The 10,485-nt window shown below is 52.9% G+C and overlaps 1 protein-coding gene across 1 annotated transcript in view; it reads left to right on the top strand.

The window, feature by feature from the left end:
* Nucleotides 1-9,864, top strand: part of OTUD7A (OTU deubiquitinase 7A) — a 376,751-nt gene extending 366,887 nt beyond the window's left edge. The window contains 4 exon segments of the mRNA XM_040642665.1: nucleotides 5,441-5,555; nucleotides 5,737-5,821; nucleotides 8,114-8,979; nucleotides 8,981-9,864. Of these exon segments, the coding sequence (XP_040498599.1) occupies nucleotides 5,441-5,555; nucleotides 5,737-5,821; nucleotides 8,114-8,979; nucleotides 8,981-9,542 (1,628 nt within the window). The 3' untranslated portion in view covers nucleotides 9,543-9,864.
* The last annotated feature ends 621 nt before the right edge of the window (nucleotides 9,865-10,485 follow it).

A 10,485-nucleotide genomic window follows, 5' to 3' on the forward strand; every position in this document is an offset into this window, starting at 1 on the left:
ATAGTACATCATTAGTTTTTGTGTCTTTATATTTAAAATGAATTTCTTGTAGTAGTAGAATTGAGTATTGCTTTTTCTATCCATTCTGACAATTTTGCTTTTTAATTGGTATTTTTCGACCATTTACATTTAATGGTATTAATCATATGGTTGGATAAGTGAGTTTTGGATTAAATGAGTTTCTTCGTGGCTCCATTTTATCTCCACTATTGACTTACTATGCCTCTATTTTTCATTATTAGTGATTTCCCTAGAGTTTGCAATAAACATCTTTAATTAATTGGATTCTATTTTCAGGTAGTATTCTACTTCATGGGTTGTGTAAGGATCTTACGACAGTTTATTCCCAATCCCTCCCTCCCATCCTTTGTGCCATTACTATCAGTGAAGTGTTTTACTTTTCTTTTTTTAAGATTTTATTTATTTGACAGAGAGAGATATAGCAAGAGAGGGAACACAAGCAGGGGGAGTGGGAGAGGGAGAAGCAGGGTTCCTGCTGAGCAGGGAGCCCAATGCAGGGCTTGATCCCAGGACCCTGGGATCATGACCTGAGCCGAAGGCAGATGTTTAACCACTGAGCCACCCAGGCGCCCCTGAAGTCTTTTACTTTTAATAATACACTGTTGCTTTCTTTACCTTAGTCTCTTAGAACAACTAAAAGGAAGAAAAATTAATTTTATTTTCAAATTCACTTATTCCATTTCTACTACTTTTCATGTTGTTATGTAAAATCCAAGTTTCTATTGGTAATATATTCCTTCCCCTTAAACAATTTCCAATTTCCTTTAATATTTCCTACTGCAATATATATACATTTTTTTCTAGTACAGTTCTGTAGGCAATTAATTTTTTTTTTTTCATTTTTGTTTGAGAAAGTATGTCTCCTTCATGTTTCAGAGATATTTTTCTGGGTATAGAATTATGGATTAGCAGTTTTTTGTTTCAGCATTTTAAAGATGTCACTCTATTGTCTTCTCACTTACTTGATTTATCATGAAAAGTCTGCTCTGTTTCTTATCTATGTTTCTCTGTATGTAATGTGTCTTTTTCCTCTTGCTGCCTTTACGATTTTGTCTTTGGTTTTCAGCAGTTTAAATATGCTAAGTATGGGGATATTTTTGGTGGTGGTGGTGGTATTGTTTTCCTGCTTGGTTTTTTCTTAGCTTTTTGGATCTGTGGTGGTGTTTGTCATTCACAGTGGAAATGTTTGTCAGCCATTATTTCTTTAAATATCCCTTGTCTTGTGCTCTCTCTTCCTTCTGGTATTATACTCACACAGATCTTAGGCTGTCTACTATTGCCCCACAGCTCTTGGGTGTTCTATTGTGCATCCCCCCCACCCAATTCATCTTTTCTGTTTCAACTTGGGTAATTTCTGTTGACCCATCTTGATGCTCACAGATGCTTTTCTCAGTTGTGTAAAGTGTACTGATCAGCCCCCTTGAAGTCATTCTTCATCTCTCTTACTGATTTTTTTTTTCATTTCTAGCATTTCCATTTGATCCTTTCTTGTAAATTTCTTCTCTCTGCTGGAGAGAAATTAATCATCAAGTCTTGCATGGTATCCCCCTTTTCTATTAGAGTATTCAACTTATTTATCAATTGTTCTAAATTCTATGTCTGAGAGTTTCAATACCTGTGTTATATCTGAGTTTTGTTCTGTCAAATGCTTTGTCTCCTGTCAACATGTTGGGTTTTGTTTTGCTTTGTTTTGTTTCTTGTCTTTTCTTATGCCAGCAGTTTTCTGTTGAAAGCCAGACATCTTGAGTAGGACAGTAAAGACTGAGGTACATCATTTTGATTCCTGGAACTAAGGGTGCCTTACCTTTTGCTAGGTCTTCAGAATGGGGTTTATATCAGTCTAGTCAGGACTTGAGGTAGGTTTTGGTTTCATTGCTGCTTTGGTTATCCTCAGTGCACTCAGCTTTCAAATTTCACTAGTGATATCTTGTGTTTTGCCGGAAGGTTTTTCTCACTGTCTGCTGCACCCTTTCTTTAAACTCTTGTCCCTCTTCTAGCACTAAACTGCTGTTACTTGCAGCTTGTTAGCCTGGGTGTGGAAGTGGGAGCCAGAGGGTGATGCTTGTTAGTCTAACTAAGCTTCTGGCTTAGGTAGGTATTGTGTCCCTGGATCTTGGAAAGGGAGTGACCTCTCCCAGCTTTATTTTGGGCTCAGCACATGTTCCTGCCCCTCCCCCAGGGAAGAAGAGGGTTTTTTTTTTTCCTTATTTCCTCCTCCCACCCCAAGCTTTACTGAGGAAAGACCCCAGTGCCCTAAGGCCAACAGTGTCTCTTGCCCTGCCCTCCTAACTTAAGCTTTTGTTCTTTAGTATAGATGGGGAGAAAGATCTGTGAAAGACACTTTCTCAGAATTCTTGCCACTCTTTTGTGAGCACCAGGTTGGGTCCCATGGAAAGAGGTCTACAGGTACAATGAATTTCCCTTTTATCTGTAGCCCCCAGGGTTCTAAATATTCTTTCACTGGGCTACATTCTTCCTTTACCGATTTATTAACAATTTCAGCTGAATTCTTTTTACTGCAGTCCAGCTGAATCTGCCGCCATGAAAGTCATGTCCATTTTTGCCTGTATGCCCCCATTTGTCCTTAGATTTGGAATTAGCTGGTTGCCCTGTGACTCCTGCTCTCTAATGGGTTAAAGGAAAATTGTGTATCTGCAGTTTGTCTAGCTTCTTATTGTTGTAATGGTAGTAGCACCATGCTCTCCTGGAAACAGAAACCAGAAGTGTCCGTTCATTTTTGGAAAATAAGTACTGAAAATATGGCCAGGCTGGTTTGAGATGGTGTCTGTATGTTTTCAGGTGAGAAGATAGAAGATCCTTTTCAAGGAAAAAAAGAATTCGCTGGCTTATTTTGAAAAGCATTTGCTGTTCCAGACATTGCCACCAGAGGGCAAGCCATCACATCACTGCCTATCTCACAGGATGAGGCCAGGTTTCCAATTGGGAAAAGTGAATGTGTAAAGTGGGAGGCAGAGGCATCCAAAGCAGCTAATGCTTGCAGGGAGGGCCTGTTCCCAAGGCCTTCCTGGCCTGTGCAGCTACCGGTTGGGCTCTCGGTCCCTCTGGCCCTGCCCTCACCCACATGCCACAGCTGTACCCTCTGCAGAGAAGATGCCTTTTGTTGCAAGCAGGCATGTCCCTAGAACTTCTCTGAGTACCTGGCCCTCATCCCACTAACATTCATGCTTAGAGGCTGCCAAGACTCTGCTAGGTGGTCAGGCTCTAGCAATTTCAGGTGAGTCAAACCTTCTGCTCAGCAGGGGGCAGCCCAGGGAGTCAGTTCCGTTCCAACCATTGAGGATAAAAATTCCCAGGAGCCCTGTGGTAGGGAGTTGAGTCTGAGAGGCATGTGAATCTGTACTACTTTAATTGGTTTATCTGAAACAAATGAACCAAAATCATAGTGAGGGAAGTTTGGTTCTCATGCACATAAAGTCTAAAACAGGTGTTCCTGATTGGCAAGCAGATCTTCCCCAAGTGGGGGAGTCAGAAGCTTACCCCTGCCATCTTACAGCACCACCATTTTCAGCAGGCAGGAGGATGGGGAGGGGTGTGGGGAGGCCGCCCACACCTAACCACACTGCCCAGCACTTCCCACAGTGCTTCTGCTTTCATGCCATGGGTGCAACTAGGTGCCTGTTCCCTCCTAAGTGCCAGGGGCGGGGAAATGTAGCCATGGCTGGGCAGCCCCTCCCAACAGCACCACTCCCCTGGGAAGGGAGTGGACAGCTAGACCCAAATTGCCCAAGTTGTACCCACAGTAACTATTTCAAACAGATTATTGCTATAGGACAATATTTTCCAAATTTGCATGATTTTAAATACCACAGAGGATGCTTAATTAAAACATAGTCCTTGGCTTCTTTTCCTGGACACTCTGGCTTGGCCATCTGCATGGGGGCCTGATCAGTGCCTTTATCAAGCCCTCCAGGGAGCTATGCTGCCCTAGCAAGGGTCTACAGAGGGGTCTACTGCCATCCCCGCCCCTTCCCAGTGGCTGGGAAGCCAGGCCAACTCTCTCTCTGCCTTTGTGTTGAGTCGTGGAACTGTGGGACGGGCTTCTGGGCATGGCCCAAGGGAGGCAGTTCCTGAACCAGCCATGGGGCCCTCCCTGAGTGTGACTACCCTGTAGCTCAGCCCTGGGAGGGGCAGCCTGTGTGTCATGGCCATGTCAAGGCAGAACCCAGTGGCCTGTGCCTGGGGCAGACCAAGCCGCCCTTGACCAACCAAACCAGATCACAGTACTGCCAGTCCCCAGCCACTTTAAACAGAACCCCCCTCCCCCAGCAAAGCAGTGTTTCCTTTATATGGGAGTGGAGGATTATTTGTGCTCATATTTTCTCTTTAGCGACACTGGAGAGCAGCAGTGAGTCAGTGTTTGCAATTTTTTATTAGAAAGTCAACTATTACTGGTATTCAGTCATATATTTTATTTACTCATTTGCCTTTTTGTTCTTGCTGTGACACCCTTGCCATGAATCATGGGAAAGGACACCAGGCTCATGGCCACCAAGGCGGGGAAGAGGGGAGGGGAGGGGAGGGGCAGAGAGTGAGGAGGCGGAGGTAGGGTAAACCCTGGGGAGCGGCAAGCTGTTCAAGCTGTTCTCTTGTTCTCACTGGGCGCTGGGTCCCACAGCGGCTCAGAAGCTCCCAGCAGATCCAGGCAACCCTATGAACGCCCCACTCCGCCCCAGCCTTTCTGGGATGGGCCAAGACTTCCCCCAGGTGGGCGTTCCCCTCAGGAGCGTTTGTGATGAATGGATGGCTGGGTGAGGGCCAGTCTCTTCCGCCGCAGTTTCCGCCTACACGTTACTTCCTCAGAAGCCTCCCCGACCCGCCCGAGAAAGGCTTGCCATCGCTACCGAGTCCGCTGCTCACTTTTCAGGGTACTTATCACCACCTGAGATTATGAGGGGGTGTTACCTGTGAGCTCCCTGGGGGAGCTCCCACGCATCCCGCTCCCCGAACTGATACAGAAGGATTGAAAGAGTTCACAAATGAGCAGATGAGCAGACGGCCTTACTTGTCTGATTTGTACACTGCGAGGTGACCAAGCGGCTTGGGTCCTTCCTCAGAAATAACAGAAACAGCTATAGCTTTTTTTTGTCTGCGGCCCAACCGCGGTACCTGCCTGCTGACAGACCCAGATCTTTAGAATCCAGGTGATGTCTCCAACTGCTCTTCAACGTCCACAATTAATATGAAGTATTTTAAACTATCGGTAGTGGTTTTGACACCTGTGGTCTTAACGCTCCTGCTGGCACAAATGGTCTGTGTTCGTCTCTGTTCGGTTCCCTTAATTAAGGAGACACCTGGCCTTGGAACTCCCTTTCCTGGCCTCCCTGGGGGTTGCTGGGGCCTAGAGCCTCTCGGCCCGCCCGTGGGCCACCTGGCACCGCGTCTCTCTCTTCTGTTCCAGCCGTGATCCCCCTGACGGATTCGGAGCACAAGCTGCTGCCTCTGCACTTTGCAGTGGACCCCGGGAAGGACTGGGAGTGGGGGAAAGACGACAACGATAACGCCCGGCTGGCCCAGTGAGCCCCTCCCCCGCGCCCCTCCCCCAACGCCCTAAAGGGCTGCTGTCGCCTGGTTTCTCGGCGTGGGCTGGGCCGCCCTTGCTCCTCCTGGGACAGCTGGCGTGCCTGCGGGCGGGGTGCGTGCGGGCGAGCGCCGGCCCGCTGGGGCGCGTTTCACCCGGTGTTTTTCTTTCACCAGCCTGATCCTGTCGCTAGAAGCCAAGCTGAACCTTCTGCACAGCTACATGAATGTGACGTGGATCCGGATCCCCTCCGAGACCCGGGTGAGCCTGGCGTGCGCCCGGCCCCGACCAGCTGGTTGGGTCCTGGCCGCTCACTCGCCGTCGGCGCGGGCGGGGGCGCAGCCTCCAAACCTGGCCGGATTCTGGGCTGCCCAGCGCCCGCCTGGCCGCCCACCCTAGCTCGGGCGTGAAGTGGCTCGGGTTTAGCTGGTGCGTGTGTGCACGCGTGTTTGCGTGCTGTATGTAGGCGCGCGCTCCGGCTAGGGGATGGTTGTTGGGGAGTTTATTGGGGTTTGGTGGGTGTTTTTTTTTTGGTGGGTTTTTTTTTTTTTTGGTCCCTTTATTTTCTCCAGAAGGAGAGGAATAAACACACCCACTCAGAAAACAAACCGTAGGCAAGTCACAACACAAAACTATCTCTGCTGAGATCGGAACACGATGTGCTGCAGCGGAGCAGAATTAATTATAAACTGTGTGTGGGTCCTTGGAAAAGTCAGGGAACCGGGAGCGCGATTTCTCAGCGCCCCCTCCTTCTCCTTCTTGGTCCTCTGGGAGGGCAGTGGGGAGAGGAGCTGCCCGCCCCCACACGGCCCCTCCTCCAGGGAGAGTCTGTTCTGTCCCTGCTTCCGGATGCTAAGTATTTACTTTAAGTGTCTGATTGATGTTTTTGTTATCTCAGTAGTGAACCCTCAGTGAAAGGGGTTTTAAAAAAAAAAAAACACCTCAGAAATCAGTAGACTTGGCCACGACCTGGGGCTCATAAGCAGTATTAAAGGAGTGACCCCAGGAAGGCAGTAGGATGGTGCCTGGCACAGTCAGTAGTGACTATGCGAGGCAACGTTTGGATGTTTTCATACATCAGCCTTTACCTGTATTTAATTTTCATAGGGCTCCTGGAGGCAGGTACTGATAGCCCATTTTACTGAGTACACAGGGTGGCAGCCTGATTCCAGAGTCCTGCCTCTTAACCTCCACAGTGACCTGTCAACTGCCTGGATGATGCCAGTGTGCTGGGGGTGTTCTTTCCTAATACACACGTACGGTGTGAAGGCAGAGGCTCTAGATCTAGAATCAGGAGGCTCTTGGGCTGGGACACAGCTCTGCACTGCAATGAGCAGGGCCCCCCGCCAAGCCATGGTGTCAGATTAAGGGCCTGGCCACGGGGCTTCCAGCCCAAGGACATATGAGCCAGGGCTCCTTACTCACAGGGCTCCCATCAATTGGTACTGCCAGCACCAGCACAACCCCCTTTCCTGGTCCAAACCCCTGAGCTTCTGCCCTTCTGTGTCACTGACAAACCATTTTGAGACCCCTGCCTCCTTCCAGACCCAGGACAGGGTGGGAAGAAGAAAGAAGGAACTTCAGCCTGGGAGATGGTGAGGGCTGGCTCCTGCTTGCTTCTGGGGACTTGGCTGCAGGAGGTCTCTTGGACCCCTCTCCTGGACCTGCTTGGGGAGGGAGGGGACAAAAATAAAATGACAGAACAATGGGGCCTTCTCCCAGGCTCTTCCCCTAGAGGCCAGGAAAAGCCCATTTAGGGGTGAGCACCAGTTCCCGCCACTTTGCTTCTGGGATGAGGTCCCTGGCATTCACCCAGTGATGTTGTCGGAATTCTCCTCCCCCAAGAAGGAACCTCCACAAGGCAGCAGTAGGTTCCACTCATCTCCTTTCTCAGGCTCTCCACCTACCCCATGGTCCTGATCAGGTGTCCACACTGGCCTTGCCCTCCTTACTGGCTGACAGTGTGCCTTGTCCAAGGTGTTAACAGAGATGCTCCCTCCCCACACCTAGGAGACCTTTTCTGGGAATGGTAACATCTTTCCTGCTAAGCCCAGGTCCTGTTTCAGAATCCTCAGTTTAACACCGCACATTGCCAGTCTGAGAAAGGAACCCCTAGAGTAAAATGGTCATCCCTGGAACTAAGGGCATATTTGTTCCAACGTGAGGGCAAGAGGTCTATCCCCTGCTGGAATGAACAGGTGAGACACCTTTGTAGGAGAGTCACCTACAGATGCAGATGAAGTGTGATCCTTACCAGAAGGCCTCTCGCTCTACAGAGGCCGGCCTGGACCTGTGTCTGGTCATAGAACAGCCTAGCCAGAGCTATAAGGGCAGAGTCCGGGCATGGTAATTCTAAAATTCTCAGAATTCTGTAATTCTAAAAATCTCAGAGCCAGGTGGGTATCCGCATCTTGCCCAAACTACCCGCCTCGGGGTTCCAGGCCTCCAGCAACCTGAGCTCACCAAAAAGGCATCCTGGACCTTTGTTGGTCCCACGTGGGGACGGCTCATCTCTAACCTCCTTCCTTCCCTGACCTCCCTCTCCCCCTGCAGGCCCCTCTGGCACAGCCGGAATCCCCAACAGCCTCCGTGGGGGAGGACGTGCAGTCCCTGGCCGACTCCCTGGACTCGGACCGGGACTCCGTGTGCAGCAATTCCAACAGCAATAATGGCAAGAACGGCAAGGACAAGGAGAAGGAGAAGCAGCGCAAGGAGAAGGACAAGACCCGCGCGGACTCCGTGGCCAACAAGCTGGGCAGCTTCAGCAAGACGCTGGGCATCAAGCTAAAGAAAAACATGGGCGGCCTGGGCGGCCTGGTGCACGGCAAGATGGGCCGCGCTAACTCCGCCAATGGCAAGAACGGCGACGCACCCGAGCGCGGCAAGGATAAGAAGACCAAGTCGCGCAAGGGCAGCAAGGAGGAGTCCGGCGCGTCGGCGAGCACGTCGCCGTCGGAGAAGACCACGCCGTCGCCCACGGACAAGGCGGCCGGGGCGTCGCCGGCCGAAAAGGGCGGCGGGCCGCGGGGCGACGCCTGGAAGTACAGCACGGACGTGAAGCTGAGCCTCAACATCCTGCGCGCCGCCATGCAGGGCGAGCGCAAGTTCATCTTCGCCGGTCTGCTGCTCACCAGCCACCGGCACCAGTTCCACGAGGAGATGATAGGCTACTACCTGACCAGCGCGCAGGAGCGCTTCAGCGCCGAGCAGGAGCAGCGGCGCCGCGACGCCGCCGCCGCCGCCTCCACGGCCAAGCGGCCGCCTCGCAGGCCAGAGACCGAGGGTGCGCCGGGCCCCGAGCGCGCCTCGCCGGGCCCGCCGGCCGGGCCGCCCACGCAGCTGGTGCTCAAGCTCAAGGAGCGCCCGAGCCCTGCCGCGCGGGCACGCGGGCGGCGCGGCGCGGTGGCGGGCGGTGCGGCCTCCTGGCCCGGCGGGCGGGGGGGCGCGGCGGCGCGCGGGCGCCAGCGGACCGCTCCCCGGCCGCAGCCCACCGGCACCAGCGCGCCAGAGCGTCATCCACGTGCAGGCTGCGGGCGCGCGGGACGACGCGTGCGCGCCGGCCGTGGGCGCGCTGCGGCCGTGCGCCACGTATCCGCAGCAGAACCGCTCGCTGTCGTCGCAGAGCTACAGCCCGGCGCGCGCCGCCGCCCTGCGCACCGTCAACACGGTCGAGTCGCTGGCGCGCGCCGTACCCGGCGCCCTACCCGGCGGGGCGGGGGCGGCCGGCACCGCCGAGCACAAGTCGCAGACCTACACCAACGGCTTCGGCGCCGCGCGCGACGGCCTGGAGTTCGCCGACGCCGACGCGCCGGCCGCCCGCTCGAACGGTGAGTGCGGCCGCGGCGGCCCGGGGCTAGCGCAGCGGCGCTGCCAGCGCGAGAACTGCGCGTTCTACGGGCGCGCCGAGACCGAGCACTACTGCTCGTACTGCTACCGCGAGGAGCTGCGGCGGCGGCGCGAGGCGCGCGGGGCCCGGCCCTGAGGGCGGCGCGCGCGCCACCTTTTACCATAAAGGATTTCTTTTCCATTCTGTCGGTGTCTTTTTTACATGCCCTGGTCAACCGGAAGGCCGGCGACTCCTCTGTCAGTGCTGTGTACGTGTTTGGTCAAACGTTCCTAATGGTGCCTGAACCTACACTGACGCCACTCAGGTAGTAGACGGATAGGAAACAAGTCATACTGTTGGAAGTGGGTGTGCTAGCTAGCATCTGCCTCGTACCTGTGGAAACTCAATAGCCATTGCAAGAGTATTTTTGTTCTTCAATAAGAGAAATAAAGAAATTTGCAGCCCTTTGTTTTTAGAAGGGAGTGTTTTACATTTTTTTTTTTTTGCCTTTTTTTCCCGCCCTCCCCCAACCCAGCGACTGACCTCTTCCACGTAGTGGTCACACGTGTGCGGTCGGTACCCCCCAGGGTTTAGAAGCAAACCCGCAGTCCGAGATGGCGGCGGCTGTGCTGCGGGCTTGCACCTGCTTCCCCTCCCGAGTCCCGGGAGGACAGGAGGCACTGTGCCGCCCGCTGATGCGCTCTGGTGGTCGCTTGGCCCTTTAGGAATACACAGCTCCATCTCATAAGCAAAACCTCCTCCCACGCCCCCCTCCCCCGCTCGAGCAACATTCACACTGCCATCAAAGCCGCAGGCGTCCTAGGATGGGCACCGGACAACCTACCTCGCAGGGCACGGTGAGGTGTAGTGATCGCTCCCGGTGCGGGCAGCTCAGGTGACAGGAGCTTTCCAAAGACACCTTGGGTCCAAAAAGCAAGGTTCCGAACTCATTATTTGGAATTTGCCCGTGTATGAGCAAAGATGACAGCCTGCTCACATTTTTCCTTTGAAGACACTTCCACAATGAACTATCAGCGGAGGGCCCCTAGGAAGTGACCATCGGTGCCCCAGGAGAAAGGCGAGGAATTGACCCTTTGGT

This window comes from Ursus maritimus, unplaced genomic scaffold (genome assembly GCF_017311325.1).
Source record: "Ursus maritimus isolate PB19 unplaced genomic scaffold, ASM1731132v1 scaffold_27, whole genome shotgun sequence".
Classification (NCBI taxonomy): domain Eukaryota; kingdom Metazoa; phylum Chordata; class Mammalia; order Carnivora; family Ursidae; genus Ursus; species Ursus maritimus.